Genomic DNA, 16,594 nt, shown 5'->3' on the forward strand with positions numbered 1-16,594 from the left:
CGGGAACTTCCAGAATTAGGTCAATGGAAGTGATAACAGGTAACTCTGCATTAAGTACCAGGGAAGCGAGGCTAACGGGCGCTCCCAGAGGAGCATCATCTGTTAAGTGACTGCTGATAGATTCTCCAACAGACCTTTCCCTCAAGCTGCTCACACATGTGAAAAGCAAACTGTACCCAAATCCTCTTCTCTGCCTGCCATCATCTAATGGGGCTAAGGAATGATAGAAAAAAATGGACTGAAATCCAGATGCCAGGTAACTGAAAACCAACTATCCTTGTTAATTCTCAGGTTGGTTCAATAAACAGCTATCGAGCATCTGCTCTAAGTTTGGCCCTTTGGATTCAGAGATTAATGGTGAGATAAAGTCCCTGCCTTCAAGGGGAGCCAGGGAAACAGATAATTACAATATAGGCACTCGCTCACTCACTCACTCACTCTCACACACTTACTCACAGAACTCACCTACCCACCCACCCACCTACCCACCCACGCACCTACCCATCCATCCACCCACCCACCCACACATGCACCCACCCATCCACTCACCCACCCATTTGTATATCAGCATCTGGACAGCTCATCTGAGCAGACTGTGGGAACATACATATTCTGGATCCTAAATTGTCGCCAGGATGCACCACTTAGCAGCCTTGAATATTTTAAGCAAGCTGAGCTATGGAGAGTATTTCTGAAATTTCACAAATTCTCCCTCTTCCCTGAAGCCATCCCTAATCGTTAGGAGTTGGAAATTGTTGTCAGAAATGGGGAGGCAGCGAGAGTAGTGGCTGGAGCTCTGGAGCCTAATTTAGATGCTGGTCAAGGAGCTCTGGCAAGTCACTGAGGGTTCCTGAGCTTCAGTTTTCTTTGTTTAAAATAACTGGGGTGATTTCTTGCACATGTGGGCTGGTGGGTGGGTTTTCAACAAGACAATGTACTGGAAAAGCCATGCCTCTTCCTCCAGCTCTTCCAGCATTCTTCTGGCACAGCTTTTATGGGGCAGTCCAGCTGGGCTTTCATGTGCCTTTGTGTACACGCCTCATCTTTACTAGACAGAGGTCCAGGCAGAGGCTGTGTCAGTCATTTGACAAATCTGCACAGACTAGCACAGTGCCTGGCACAGAGAGGGCATGCGAAAGTTCTCACTGACTGAACATGTCGTGTGTCGGTTTCCACTCCCAAGTAGAATTAAGAAATGACCACGTCCTGTTCATAGCTGGGGCCATAGTGGTGGTGCCACCATTGGGGATGCTGTGGGCTACAGTGGTTGGGGGCTGGCCTGGTAGATGAGAGGGGGCATCCAGGTTCCACCACCTGGTTGCTAAGGAAGCAAGTCACGTATTCTCTCTGAGCCTCAGTTTTGCCCTCTGTAAAATGGCAAAAATGACACCTCACTGGGGTGTCATGATGTTTCAGTGACTTAATAGACATGTTTAGAGCAATGTTGGGCACATGGCATGTGCCAATAAATGGAAACTCTTATTGTGGCAGTAAGGGGGTCTTCCATCTGGCCAAACATCAAGGCATATATCTGATAATGTCTTGCTCACGTACTCTGAGACATTCTTAGGAAAGGAGGAATTTATTTATCAGCTTCTTACTAGGACAGGTCTCTCAATGCATTGACTCCATAATCATTTGGACCCAGAGCCTGAATCAAGGCAACACAACCCAAAGGCCTGGAAAGATTCCTGGTCTTTGTATCTAACCTCAGGGCTGAGGTGAGCCTGGCCTCAGTCAAGGGCTGTCATGAGCCTTGCAAAGCTTGAAGCAGGGGGCCGGGCTGGGGGATGCGTCACTTCCACAGAAGAAGTCCAACCCTGGAGTCAGCTCTCAGCTGCCTACCCAAGTCTGTCTGTCTGTCTCTGTCTCTCTCATATATGCATCACATAGTACCTTTTATGAAGTCAAAACCATCAATTATTTTCAGGATTATTATATGTGCAACAATTGAACTCAACTGGCAGGTTTCTAAATAAATATATGTTTAAACAAGGACATCGTTGAATATCTATGAATTTCAAGGGATCCATGTGCTTGGCTCCTAAAAGCTGTGAAAACATCTGGAGAGAGTTTTTCCTTCTAAGCTGAACGGTTCAGTTAAGGGGTGCCCCTGTACAGGACTTGGGAGGTTTTGGCAGAAGGCAGACTTGCCCTTTCTCAGTATAGCGTGGTTGTGGTTGTTGTGTGCCAGTGAGTCAGGTCCAACTTGTAGAGACCCAGTGAGACAGAGCAGAACTGTCCCATAGGTTTTTGCAGGCTGTAATCTTTATGGGAGCAGATTGCCAGGTCTTTTCTCCTGTAGAGTTACTGGTAAGTTCTACTGCTGACCTTTTGGTTAGCAGCTGAGTGCTTAACCATTGCACCACCAGGGCTCCTTCTCAGTATAATGGCACCTCCAAAATGCCAGGGGTATATTAGGGATGATTTGAGAAGAACATCTGCTGGTCGTCAGGCATGGAGCAGATCTTAGAATCTTATTTATGGACCTTTCCGGCTCACACTTGTCATTTACCATAAATAAGCACAAAACAGGATTCCGGGGTGTTCCTAGTATTTTGGGGAAGAGCTAGCCGCTACATCTCTGCACTGCCTCATGGTAATTCAACACCCAACTCCAGAATTTCTGTCATCCCCACTGGGGAGGGGGTATCAACCAGAAACGGTAAATTTCTGTCAGAAGTAGAGGCAGAGGCAGCAGTAAGAACAATGAGACTCTGCAGACAAACCGAGGTGCTGGCCGGGGGAACGTGGCAAGCTCCTTGGTTTCTGAGCCTCAGTTATAGAAATATCAAGATGCTTACTTTTCAGGGTCGCTGGAAGAATTAGGTAAGACCATGTATGGCCAAAGCACCTGGCTCAGTGTCTGTTAGTCAGGAGGCCCCCGACCATCCTTCCATCCTTTCTCTCGAAAGGTTGTCTTTATGGTTTTAGCATTCACTTCCTTGTTTCTGTTTCTCTTGAGCCTTGGGAGGAGGCTGACTCAGATGGGCATTTCAACTCTTGATGGTAGTATAGTTTGGGAGAGGGGGTGGGGACAGGTGGCAACCAGGGCCTCTGGGGAATTGCCACCCCAGACAATCCCTCGCTCAGTGATGGGATCCAAAAGTGTCATCTGAGTTCACCCTGGGATACAGGGACACATAATATCCTCACACTCAAATTCAGCAAACACAACTGGCTCAGAATAGCTTTTGCTGCTGCAGAAAACTGTTAGGTTTTGTTTGAGTTTGCCTCTTATCATTTACTGAACCGCGAACACTTCTTTCTGGCTACACCAAACCTCTTTTGACGTCCTTCTTGTGTTTCTGGACTCTTGCCCATGCTGTTCCTTCCAACTGAACCACTCTTATCCTTAGCTCCCCACTTGGCAAATCCTTCCCATCAGCTAGGCCTTGAGGCAAATGTTCCTTCCTCCAGGAAGCCTCCCTGGATTCCCTGCCCTTCCTATGTGCTCCCATACTCAGCTGTGACATCTCCATCAGGGTGGTTAGTAAAGGAAAGTGCAGTTTCCTCTCTTTGGCCTGTGAGTGCCATGTGGACAGGGACTGTGTTATCTGTCTGGCTCATCACAAAATCTCGAGTGCCTACCACCTCAACTGGCACATACCAGTTGCTGTCAAGTTGAGTCTGACTCATGGCGACCCCATGTGTATCAGAGTAGACCCGTACTCCACAGGGTTTTCAACAGCTGATTTTTCAGAAGTGGATTGCCAGGCTTTTCTTCCGAGGTGCCTCTGAGTGGATTTGAACCACCAACCTTTAGGTTAGCTGCCAAGCACATTAAGTAGGTGCTCAATATATATTTATTGAACCAAACTCTATGTCTACACAGGCGCCCTGGTGGTGCAGTGGTTAAAGCACTTGGCTGCTAACTGAAAGGTTGGCAGTTCAAACCTACCAGCTGCTCGTGGAAGAAAGATGTGGCAGTCTGCTTTCTGTAAAGATTACAGCATTGGAAACCCTATGGGGAGTTCCACTCTGTCCTACGGGGTTGCTATGAGTTGGAATCGATGCCACGGCAGTAGCTATTTATTTATTTATTTATTTTGGTTTCTATGGTCTACTCTGGGGTGGGAGAAAAAGCAACCCTGTAGTTTTAGGCCATCAATCAGAAAAGCTCAAGGGTAGAAGAAAGGACAGTCTAGGAGCATTCTGATAACAGATTGGTTAAGAAAAATCACTCCAGGTTCAAAGAGAGAGATGTGGCTAGACTGTAGGGTCTTCTAAGAAAGCAGTTGGGAAAATGGCCAGAAAGAGGAAGAAATCGAGGTAGCCTGATGGAGGTGGGTAGTTGGCCCTATGGGTGACCTCTGTACACTCCAGCCCCCTCTGGTCTCCAGCTCGCCTCCAGGGCTGTATCCTCACTGGAGCCCATTAGCACGTCTCCCTGAGAAGTGAAAGGAGAAAGAAGACACAATGGCACTAAAACTTAGGTGTTTAGCTGCTCATTAAATTGTTCTTTTAACAGCTGACAGAACTGGCTAAAGCAAGGTTCCTAGAGAATTTTACTTCTTTTCCATGTGCCTCATTTTGTTACTGAATGAATGAGCAGCATAGCTAGCCAAAGTTGCCTGCGTTCATCAACAAAGGGGTACGATAATTTCCAGGGCTCCCTTTGGGCCCTTACATGTCATTCTGGAGGTTCTTACCTTTATTCTGTTATTTTTAAAGGGGACAGGGGAGACCTTTTAAGTGATGGCTAGAGAAGCCAGCCTGGGCAAACTGCACATCCCCCTCCTTGTTGCAAGCTGCCCTGGTAATAGTTTGGCTTTGGCAAAGATAGATCTCTCCCTCCCTCCTGCTCCCCTTCACTGCACCCCCTTCTAACATCACCCCCAAACAAGCTGTTGTGCTTTGGGCCCTTATTTGCGATCTGCACAGACCTCTCCTGAAGCACAAATGCCAGGGGCTTCAGTGGCAAGTCCCATTATGGGGATGACATGGCCATTAGTAACCATGGCAACCTCCCTTCCCCTGGCTCTCGTGGCTCCACAGGCTTCATAGGCACCAGTCTCTTCCAGATCGAAGGGGTCATGGGTAACCACCCCAGCGGCTTCTAGCATGGCTACTTAATGAGACACACCATGCACCCTCCACTGTGCAGATACTGGGTACTTTAAAAGCCTTTTGAGTTAGAAAAAACAATTCCAAATTATCTCTTTCCGTAAACTTGGATCTTACTCTTAAAAAAAAAAAGATTCCAAAAGAAAAGGAAAGGATGTACCTTTTCCACGTTTACGTCTTATGGCAGCCAACACAAAACACGTGGAGGATGTGTTGTTCTTGTAAGCAAACAGACTTTAGAATGAGCAGGCCCGAGAGGGTGGTGTCCAAACATGCCAGAGGCAGTAGCGGAATCATGCTTTATCGCAGCCTTGCAAATAGGGACAGAAAATCTACCAGCCTGTATGTTTCTTCCTTTTTACAATAACCTTTAAAAAGAAGCCATCATCAGTGTCAACATCCCTGTACCCTACAACCTATATTATTTACCCTGACAATAAAAAGAAACGAAACCAGGATTTCCTGGGTGGTGTACAAGGTTAAGCACTTGACTACTAGCTGAAAGGTTGGCAGTTGTAACCCACCCAGGGGTGTCTTAGAAGATGGACCTGGCAATCTGCTTCCAAAAGTTCACAGCCTTGAAAACCCTATGGAGCAGTTCTACTCTATGCACATAGGGTTGCTATGAGTTGGAATCGACTTGATGGCAACACCAAAGAATGAGATCATGGCACAAAAAGAAATGAACCAGCATTCTCCCCTTCTTGCCTGGAGTGAACATGCATTACCTGTCTAGGCCTGTCCAGCCTCGGCAGGGACACTGTCGGAGTCTGAGTCGGCTAGCTCTGCCGGGCCTTCGGGTGCAGTCTGACTCCAGCTATCCGACCGGTCTGAAATGGCATCCTCCTCTCCAACTGTGACCTCTACCCAGTCCACAACACCTGACTCCTCGTTCTCGTCGCTGCCCTGGCCGTCCCGGCTGTTGCCCTCTGACTTGTCCAAGGTGGCCTCCGAGGGTTTTGCTGGAAGACAGTCCTTCGCTTGCTCGCTGCCCACTTTCACCTTGGACCCCAACTTCTCCAAGTCCTCTTCGCAGAGCTTTTTGGGGTCCTTGTAATATTGCTGCACCCCCTTGCTCCCGTTCTTTGGGCTCTCAGTGGTGGGTTTTGTGGCTTTTCTTGAGACAGCATCGTAGCCGTGATCATCCACTATGTGCTGCTGCTGGTACTGCTCCATCCACTTCAGAGTTCCCGTTTTTAGCAGGCACCTGTTCTCCTTGAACCAACGCACAATTTCAGTTCGGACCAGGCCGGTCTTTGCCGCTAACTGGTCATACTCCTGGGGAGTGGGCCACTGGGTTCTTGCAAACGTGCTCCTCAGGAGATGAACCTGCTCCTGACTTTTTGTAATTGCTGGTGAAGGGCTGGGCAGAGAACTGGCTAGCTGGGTGCTGGAGAGCTGGTCAAGTCGAGAGAGAGCACCATTGGGGGTGACCACATCTGAGCCTTTTTTGCCAGACCCCATAGAATCCAGGACAGCTTGCTCCATGCTGTCCCGAAGTTTCCGCCTCTCCGAAAACCAAGAATCAATCTCTCTCCTGCTCAGCTTGGTCTCCACCCTGAGCCGGTCCAGTTCTGCTTGGGTTGGAAAAGAGCTTTTCAAAAAGCTGTCTTCCAGGACTTTAACCTGGCCCTGTGTCTTTTCTTTGAACTTCTGTGGGGCAAAGTCTGGGTATGCGTGGTACGTGCGACTGTGTCGGGTGGCTGCTAGGGCCATCTGGTCTTTGGCAATGGACTCGCTGGTGATGTGGACAATGCCTCTTTGACACCTATACCGGTGGTCGCTGAACCACTTCTTGATCTCACTGCGGGAGAGGCCGGTCACCTCGATGAGCCGGTAGACCTCGGCATTGTCGGGGAACTGGCTCTGGAGGAAGCTGGCCTTGAGATGTGCTATCTGCTCCTTTGTCTTCTTTCGGTCACTGGCTGGGGTCAGTGGTGGGTTGGCCACCTTGGGTGGGGGCTCTGGCACTTGAGCAACGTGTTGACGCTTGGGCTCAGGGGCAGCTTGGGGAGTCACCAAAGGTCTCTTCTGGCCGTGGTTGGTCACTCCGGCCACGGCAAGAGTAATGGGGGAACAAGAGACGGTAGTTGACCCACTGGTCACCTGAGTCAGCACCAAACTGGTCTGGCCAAGGATCTGGCACGGCAGAGCTGTCTGGAGGATGGGCTGGGACATCTTAGTGGGGGCCAGCTGGGCGGGCAGCACAGTGATGGTCGGAGGCACTGACTGGATGGTGCCGTTAAACATCTTCTTCCGGGCCTCCTCCACCTCTTCCGGGGACCAGCTGATGCCATGCTTTAAGCGCTGGGTGGCGAACCAGATCCGGATGTGTTCTTCTGGGTGTTTAGAGGCAGCTGTCAGCCAGGACAACTCAGCCTGAGTCGGGTAAGGGAACTTGTTGAAGGAGTTGATCATGGTGGCGTTGGTGTCCAGGGCAGAGTTGTATTTGGTAGTATTGAGTGGGACGGGGACCTTGGGGACAAGGTTGATATTTGGTGGGAGCTGTACAGAAGGCATGACATGCCCTAGCGAGTCCTGGAGAAGCTCCACGCCACCAAGTCTCGAGAGGATCTCAGCTGCGTCGGCCACCAGGCGGGCAGTCCCATCTACATGGTTCTCAGCAGGGGCCTCCTCAGGCTTCTTGGGCACCTTCTTGGCATCAGCTTTTGGTTTCCCGGACTTCATGATGGGGGTTTTGCTCACCGAGATCCCAGGATCACTGTCACCACATGTGGGGCCACCATGGGTGATGGAGATGACATGGTTGGTGGCTTCGATGGACTGCTCTAAGACAGTTTGATTATTGCGTTTGATTAGCTTAAGCTTGAAGTTCGTCTCACCGGGATGGAACTTGGAGTTGTGGTTGGATAAGGAGTCGTACTTTTTGGTCGTGAAGTTGCACTCGGCACACACGTAAAGGGGGTTGAGGATCACGTTGGGGTGCTGCATGTCAACGTGTTCCGTGAACTCAGTCAGGTGCTGCGTGGAGTAGGGGCAGTATTTGCATTCGTACCCACCTTGGAGCTTTTTGGACGGGGGTTCCCCCGTAGATTTCACCTCGATCACGTCATTTTCTTTGGAAGAGTTTTCAGGTTCTGCTGCCCAGCTGTCCTTGGCCACATCAGGCAGTGGCGTGGCCACTCCCTTTTCTTTGGCCCTGTCTCCCTCCTCGGGCATGTCTTGCTCCACTACTTGTGATGTCCGAACCATGCAGGGAGTTGTAGATTTCCGTTTGCTCGCCATGCCGCCTGCTTGGGTGCAATGGCTTATTTTTGGGGGTGGGGGTGGGGGTGGGGCAGTGAAATTCCTAGAACAAATAAGATGAAAGGTTTTTGGCTTTATTCACCCGCAAATGGCTTTGGCTTCCCTTGAATGCTGAAGTCTAGTGCTTTCAGTTTTCAGAATGGTTTCAGCACAGGAAATTGTAACTGCTCCAATCACTAAGCATGTCAGACAGCATCGTATCTGTGGAACATAAACAAAGACAGGTCAGCGTCTCTTCTTAAGGTCAAAGAAACAGCCTTTCTTTGGGAGTTGCTCCCACGACCCACCCCAATGAACACCCAAAGGGGCCGTGAGAGTGGGTGCAGGTAAAAATGAAAGATTTCCTTCTATGGGAAGACGGTGGAAACAGACCCAAAGCAAGCAGACAAGCATGTGGCCACCATTTCACATCCAGAGACAAAGGAATATGGGGAAGGGAACAAGGGAACTGAGATCTTCTCCTGTGGTGGGTGGGGTGCTGGTGGAGAAGGCTGCAGACAAAATGTTGCTGGTTTGCAAGCTGCTTTTGTTTAGGGTACGTCAGAAACAAGGAGCTTACCTGAGGCCAGCCAGTGCGATGGGTGTTAGAAAATGGATATGAAGGTTTTGTTTTTTAATCATAAAACAAAATTACCATAGAAAATTCAGAAAGTGCAGAAAAGTCTAAAGGATAAAAAATTCCAAATATTTTATATATTCCTTTTCAGACTTTTCTACGCGAGTATAGCTGGGTACATACACACACGCACAGAGGGCCATATTGTACTTTTGTAGTTCGTTCATTTCACTCGACCAGTTCCCCAGTTTTATCATTAATTTGCAGGAATTCTTTAACATATTAAGAATATTAATACTTTGCCAAATTCTTCCAGTGTATCATTTATCTATTAGTTTTGCATATGGTGTTTTTAAGCATATGCTGTTGTTAGCTGCTGTCCAGTTGGCCCCTGACTCCATGTTACAGAGTAGAACTAACTGCTCCACAGGACTTTCTGGGCTGTAATCTTTACAAAGCCGTTCGCTAGGCCTTTCTTCCACAGAGCTGCTGGGTGAGTTTGAACTGCCAACCTTTTAGCAGCTGACTGCACACAGCTTGCACCACCCAGGCTCCTATTTTTTAACATAGAAGTTTTAATTTTTAGGCAGCAACTTTATCACTTTTTTCTCTTGTGGCTTTATTCACTGCTTTTATAAAGTGATCCCCTGTCTTGACAGTTGAGACATATTAACCTAGGTTTTATTAGGGTATTTTATTTTTTACATTTAACCCACCTGGAGTTGAATTTATCTTGCGTGAAGCTGTAAGATACAATTCTAACCATTTTTCTTGACAGTTATCAACCATCTCAGTAGCAAGTATTGTGCTATCTTTTTTTTCATGAAATGTGTGAAACTACCTTTGACATACATACACCCACTTCTTAAATACACTAGGGTTGTTTCTGGGTTATCTAATCTGTGCCTCTGATCTATCTACTGAGACTTGCACTTAAAAAAAAAAAAAAAGTTGCCATTGAGTCGATTCCAACTCATGGCAACCCCATGTGTGTCAGAGTAGAACTGTGCTCCATACGGTTTTCAACAGCTGATATTTTGGAAGTAGATTGCTAGGCATTTCTTCCGAGGTGCCTCCAGAGATGGGATGGTGGCATTGGCAGGGTAGTGGCATTTCCCTACAAGTGACCTTTCCTGACCTTTCCCTACAAGTGGCTTGCAGCCCTTGGGGGAAGGAAAAATAGGTCAAACAGGCAGGTCAGCCTCTGGACATTCTCCTCATGGCACTGACGCGTGGACCAGCTGTCAGGATAAGGGAAATGTCTAGGCTCTTGACCTCCCTAGTGAGCCATAAGGGGCAGTGAGGAGTCAGATTTCAGGGGCCCTGTGCTCACAGAGACCAGAGGTCAGAGCTGCCCAGCCTGGTTCCCGCAGGTTCCGACCCTGGGAGCACATGTGTCTCTCTCCAGGAATCACACCTTTGGTCTTGGGCAGGACGCCACTTCTCATTTTGCTGGGGCTGTCAAGAGGAAATAACAGGGCTGTCTCTAGCTTTCAAAGGAAGCATCCTGTCGAGGGAGACATCAAAGCCAAAAAGGATGCTTTTAGCTTTGAGGGGTCTTCTGACAGAGCTGTTAACAGATTGCTCCGTAGTTCAACAGAGGTAGATTTTTGGGGCAGGGGGGTGGCGGAGGGGAGGGATATTTCCTTTGAGTTTTAAACATACGACATGACACCACAGAGAATAAGGAATTCTGATGGGGTGGGGTGGGGGAGGAGGCAGCGTCTTGGGTTTTGTTCTAAGCCCCCAGCTACCCAGCTCTTGTCTCGTCCTTGTGTCCGTTTCTTCCATCAGTTAACTGGGAAATGATTTAGAAATCCTCAGTGGTGACTAGGAATTAATCCCTGAGTTTTCTGATTTCTCCCCATCCCACCTTGAATCTGAACTTGAATTATGGAGGTGAGCATACAGTGTGGCTCCCAAGCCAGCAGACATCAGGAGAGGTGCTTTGTCAAATATTGATTCCTGAGTCCCAGTCGGAGCCCTGGTAATGCAGCGGTTAAGGGCTCAGCTGTTAACCAAAAGGCTGGCAGTTTGAATCCACCAGCAGTTCCCTGGAAACCCTGTGAAGAAGTTGTACTTTGTCCTATAGGGTCACTTTGAGTCAGAATCGACTCTACGGCTAATGACGCTGAGCACCTTTTCGTTGTGTTTGGTGGCCACCTGAACGTCCTCTTTGGTGAAACATCTATTCAAGTCCTTTGCCCATTTTATGATTGGGTCATCTTTTTGTTGTTTAAACTTTTTTTTAAAATTGTGGCTAAATATACGTGTAACAAATCGTTTGCCTTTTCAACATTCTTCACGTGTACAACTCAGTGACATTAAATGATGTTTATCATGTTATTCAACAATTACTATTATCCATTTCCAAAATTTCCCATCACTCGTAACAGAAGCTCAGTGTCCCCTAAGCAGTGAGCCCCCTTTTCCCTTCCTTCCCCGCCCACTCCTGCTAACCACTAATAAATTCTGATCTCTATATACTTGCCTAGCCTAGATATTTCACGTTAGTGGGGTCATACAGTATTCGTCCTCTTGCATAATATTTTCACTCAACGTAATGTTTTCAAGGTTCATCCATGTTGTAGCATGAAACAGGGCTTCATTTCTCTTTCTTTATGCCTGGGAATTACTCCATTGCATGTATATATCACATTTTATTTATCCATTCATCTGAGGAATCTGTATTTCTGGTGTGCAGCCAGGCTGGGGAGCCTTTGAAATAAGACAGCACGTGGCCTCTTGTCATTCACAACTGCCTGGGCCCAGGCCAGCTCTGTCCTATGCAGTCAGGGAGCTGTCCCTAGCTGCACACCCCCAGCGGGGTCACACAGTGAAATATTGCACTCTTAAGGACAATGACAGCTCAAAGGATGATGCAGAAATGGAAAGAACCACACAAAACAATGATCATGGAAAGGAATAGAACCCAGACGCTGGGTGCTCAACAAGCTCAGCATAAAACGTCTTCAGAAATGACAGGATCTACAGAAATTACAGCGGAATTCGTGGTTTGGGGGAGTTGAGCTTCAAGAAGCTATTTCCTGTTATCTGTATCTTTGTTTAACTTTTATTGCTTGCTTGCTCAAAAAGGCAATGTTTTAAAAAGAAAGGAAAGAGTTTGGTAATCTAGTTAAGCATAGGCAGGATAATGTAGTAGTAGGATGTCATTTACAATGCCTAATCTTTACTAGTCCTACAATATCAACAGAAAGCTGGGATCACCATTTTATGGATGAGGAAACTGAGGCTCAGGGAAGCCCAGCGGCTTGCTCAAGGTCAAACAGCTGAGGAGGGTGGAGCCTGGATGATCTTGTCTTCAGGACCCTGCTCAGTCCCTGAAACCACACAGTTGTTAATTGTTGACAATTCCACTTCCTGACAGAGAGGCCAAAGTTAGATTTCTCTCAAATTCTGAGTGGCCTTCTTCCTCTGGGTAGGTTCAAAGGACTAAGATTTTAACTGAATTGTGATTTTTTTTTCAACTTGCTGCTCTGAAGTGCTCTCTAGTTATGGCGAGGGAACCCTGCATGGTCCCTTCCAGCTGAAAAAGCTTCCTGAGTCACCAATGGGTAAAATGAAGAGTTTGTGGCAGCTCCCAAGAGGTCCACCACATTAGTGTTACTCTTGCATTTTGGTGACACATGCCTCTGAGAGGAGGATGAATATCCCGCTAGCGGTGGGGTCGGGGTGGTGACCTCAGACAGGGATGTCTGTACGCAGGGGCAGAGGAAGCCAGCTACCTCATAAGGTGGACCTGTGAACCTGGAACCCAAGTATTTACTCAGTAACAGTGAATTCCAAAGCTGGGACTCTTTCAGCCTTCGATAGGTGAGGACCTGGCCTCTGCCCCACTGGGCTCATCATTTGTGCTCACTGTCGGTGGAAGGGGCTGGAACTAGGCTGCCCTGGGTTGAACTCTGATTCTGCCACGTATTAGCAAAGGAATCCACCTGGCTCTGGCCACTGCCCACCCCACAGGTCCCGAACCCACACCCAATCTGCAGAAAACCAAATGCAGCACCATAATTCACTACTGTCAGCCTCAGTGCCTGCAGCTTTAAAAGGGGGGGGGGGTGAGTCTCCACCTGCAAGATGGGACTTTAATGCGGGCATATTCTGGTTCCCTGAAGGGGTGACTTTAATTAGTAAGCTGTGGTAGTGTTCAGATGAATGGTTCTACCCCTCCTCCTCCTTAGTCCATCTGCGAGCGTCCGAGGGTCCGACCTTTTCCTGCACAGCCCCAACCAGAGGCCAACCATGTGCTGTGTGACTACGCTCGCTCATCTCACCTGAGTCATGTTGCTTCGAGATCTCTTTACTCATCTGTTGTTTATCCCCAAAGAATTTTCTATGGCAACAGTGCCAATATTTTTAATTCTCCCAACTCTGCCATTCTGTTTTAGTAGAAGATTTTGCCTTGTATCTTTTTTTTTTAATTTTGTTATTGTTGAGCATATACACAGTAAAACAGACTAATTCAACCCTTTCTACATGTACAATTCAGTGACATTGATTACATTGTTCAGGTTGTGTAACCATTCTCACCCTTGTTTTCTAGGTGTGCCTCCCCCATTAACGTAAACTCACTGCCCCCTAAGAATCCTATTTAATCTTTTGAGTTGCTGTTGTCACTTTGATTCCATATAGACAGTTCTTCAAAGAGCATAATGCTCAAGGCAGACTAGTTAAGCTGAACTACTATTCGGTTTTAAGACTTCAGGGGATATTTTTGGTTTAAGGCTTAAAAATTATCTCAGGGCAATAGATTCAGGGGTTTATCTAATCTCCATGGCTCCAGAAAGTCTGGAGTCCATGAGCATTTGAACTTCTGTTCTACATTCCCCCCCTTTTGATCAGGAGTCTTCTATAGAATCTTTGATCAAAATATTCAGTAGTGAAGCTGGGCACCAACCAGTTCTTCTGGTCTCCTGGCAAAGGAGGCAGTTGTTCATGGAGGCAATTAGCCACACATTCCATATCCTCCTCCTGTTCCTGACTCTCCTTCTTCTTCTGTTGCTCCAGGCAAATGGAGACCAATTGTCATGCCTTGGGTAACCGCCTGCAAGCTTGTAAAATTTGCCTTCTATCTTGCTGAGAAGATCAAGGTCACCTCTTCCTCCTCTTATGCTCATTTCTCCTCTTTTACTTTGGAGGAGGAAGTGGCCCTCCTGTTAGACGACTCATCCTTGTACTTGCCTACCTGCTGCTCAGGGCTCTAGCCCTGTCCTCATATACTGTCTCAAATCACCCCCTTTTCCACCAGGGCCCCTTCCCTTTGGGTTACAAACATCTCAGGTTGCCTTTTTCCTAAAAAAGTAAACAAAGCAAAACAAAAATGAGAAGCAAAACCAAATCCCCCCAAACTACTTGACTTGGCCATCTTCTATTACTATTATGCCAGTATTTACATTATTGTACCAATTCTTGCTCTCTATGGCAGAGGTTAAGAGCTCTGGAGGGAACAGATTTGCCTTCTAGCCCAACTCCACCACTTCTTAGCATGTGATCTTGGACAAGTTACATCAATCTTTCTCAGCCTCAGCCTTCCCATTTATAAAATGGGGATGACAGTGGTACCCGTGTTACAGGGTTGCTGAGAGTAACGAGTGAGCTAATTTGAATACAATGTTTGACCCCACACCTGATACACAGCGAGCTTCCAACTCAGGGTGGGGTTGTTAAGTGCCGTTGATTCCGACTCATAGCGACCCCACGTGACAGAGTAGAACTGCCCCATAGGATTTTCTAGGCTGTAATCTTTAGGGAGGAGCCCTGTGAGTCCAACACACGCATGGACTTTTCCATGATGTCAGTTTGTTTAAGCCAGTTCGATGGGGTTTTCTGTTACTTGTAACTGGAACACCCTGACTGACACATTGCTCCAGGCCATCCTCCTCGCTGCCACTATTCTTCTCTGAAACAGCAATTCTCAGCCTTTTCCCGACACGACAGACAAGCTAGGTGGCACGCCCAATGGCAACACTCAGGGTTACCAGCCTGTCTTGGTGTGTTGGCTATAATTCCACACCGATCCCTTTCCCCTGAGGAAAGCATCTCAGAAAGCGAGTGGGAATGACGTTCTTTTAGGGATAACAGACTCCTCTCTACTCAAGAAAAACAAGTAATTCATAAACTTCAATCCTTTATTTTTAGCAACAGATTTTTGCCACATACCTCACAACTGACGCCATGATTGAGCAGCATGTCTCTAAACATGAATCTGACCAAGTCGTCCCCGTCTTCAAAACCTCTCCAGGAGCACCGGCGGCTCACTGTGAGAGGCCACCCAATTCTACCGTAATGCCCCATCACCCTGCTCAAACATCCTGGTGATTTAGAAAGGCATACGCAACAAAAGACCTATTTTTTTAGAAACTGAAACACAGACCTCAGAAAAGAGAACACAGCTGAGACTTCCATTCACTTGTTTGTTCATGACCGAGTGCCTGTGGCTGCTAAACGAGAAGGTGGCATTTTGAGTCCATCCAGACGTGCCCCAGAAGAAAGGTCTGGTGATCTACTTTGGAAAAATCAGCCACTGGAAACCCTACACGGCACAGTTGTATTCTGAGACGCGAGGAGTCGCGAGGAGTCGCAGCTGACTCAGTGCCAATTGGCAGTGGTGGTGGTGCTATGTGACAGACACTGCTTCAGGTATTCAGGGAATAAGACCTGATTCCAGCTCTCAAAGGAGCCTACTATCTAGTAAGGGGAGACAGAAAGCACATAAGAACAAAGAACTAGAAACAGTGGTAAGTGCTACGCAGAGAGTTTTTAAAAATGATGGGATGGAGGCTGGAGAGCTGCTTTCAGGGATGCAATCAGAGAAAGCCTCCTGGAGGAGGGGCTATCTAAGTTGAGATCTAGGCATGAAGAAAGAGGGTTCTCGACAAGATCACGAATATCAATGAAGGCCGAGGAGGAAACTCGCTGCATGGTCACTGCAAAATAATTTAGCTACTATTAAAAAACGCTATTGTCCCCAAGGACACTTTTTTGAAAGGTCTTAGAAAGCTTCATTGAAAAAAGTACAATCTTTCACTCATCAATATGAAAATAAAACTCTTCATTTATAATGGAAAACAGTTCTTTTCCCTACTTAGGACAATTCAGGGAGAGTTGAATTCAGTGATAGGATTGAGAGCTCTAAGCAGGTCCAAAATGGAGGGGGAAAAAGGCGTCTGTGAGTCCAGATGACACATTGGTAATTTTAATCCCAAAGTATAATATTTAATGTGGATAAACACCAAGACTACAGCATACAGTGGTTCGAAGAAGTCAAAATGAAGCACTGCCTTGACAAAGCTTATGAATACTGACTTTGCACACAAATGCCTCGCTCTATCTTTGATGGGAAAAACCAGTGGAGCAAAACCAGAACCAACAAGGTCCATGGACATGGGAGTGGAAGGCTCTCAGAGGCGACCCCTGTCTATCCAGGAGGCAAGGCCCGCCATGAGATTTGGGAAGGAACAGAACGCAACCATCATGGTAAGACTTCAGTGGCCCATCTGTGTGGGGCTAGTGGGTGGGATTACTCCCAGAGGCGATGTGTGTGGGTGATGAGTTCTGCTGGGTGGCTGTCTGAATTCAGTGTCACAGTGGAGTCCGGGTGTTTTAAGCTGAACCGGTCTTTTAGAAGCCAGTTAAGGAGAGTGGGTAAGTCCACAAGCTTTGGACTTAAAGACCTAGGTTTGA

General features: G+C 47.4%; 1 protein-coding gene across 5 annotated transcripts in view; it reads right to left on the bottom strand.

Annotated features, from left to right (window-relative positions):
• Nucleotides 1-16,594, bottom strand: part of ZHX2 (zinc fingers and homeoboxes 2) — a 194,497-nt gene that overhangs the window by 9,550 nt on the left and 168,353 nt on the right. For 4 of the 5 annotated variants that reach the window (XM_049854058.1, XM_049854060.1, XM_049854059.1 and 1 more), the window contains one exon: nucleotides 5,796-8,535. In XM_049854058.1, the coding sequence (XP_049710015.1) occupies nucleotides 5,800-8,313 (2,514 nt within the window). In that variant the 5' untranslated portion in view covers nucleotides 8,314-8,535 and the 3' untranslated portion in view covers nucleotides 5,796-5,799. Of the gene's footprint in view, nucleotides 1-5,227; nucleotides 5,436-5,795; nucleotides 8,536-16,594 lie in introns of all 5 variants that reach the window. The other variant, XR_007513290.1, reaches the window with a different exon arrangement.

Source organism: Elephas maximus, chromosome 15 (assembly GCF_024166365.1).
Source record: "Elephas maximus indicus isolate mEleMax1 chromosome 15, mEleMax1 primary haplotype, whole genome shotgun sequence".
In the NCBI taxonomy this organism is placed as follows: Eukaryota; Metazoa; Chordata; class Mammalia; order Proboscidea; family Elephantidae; genus Elephas; species Elephas maximus.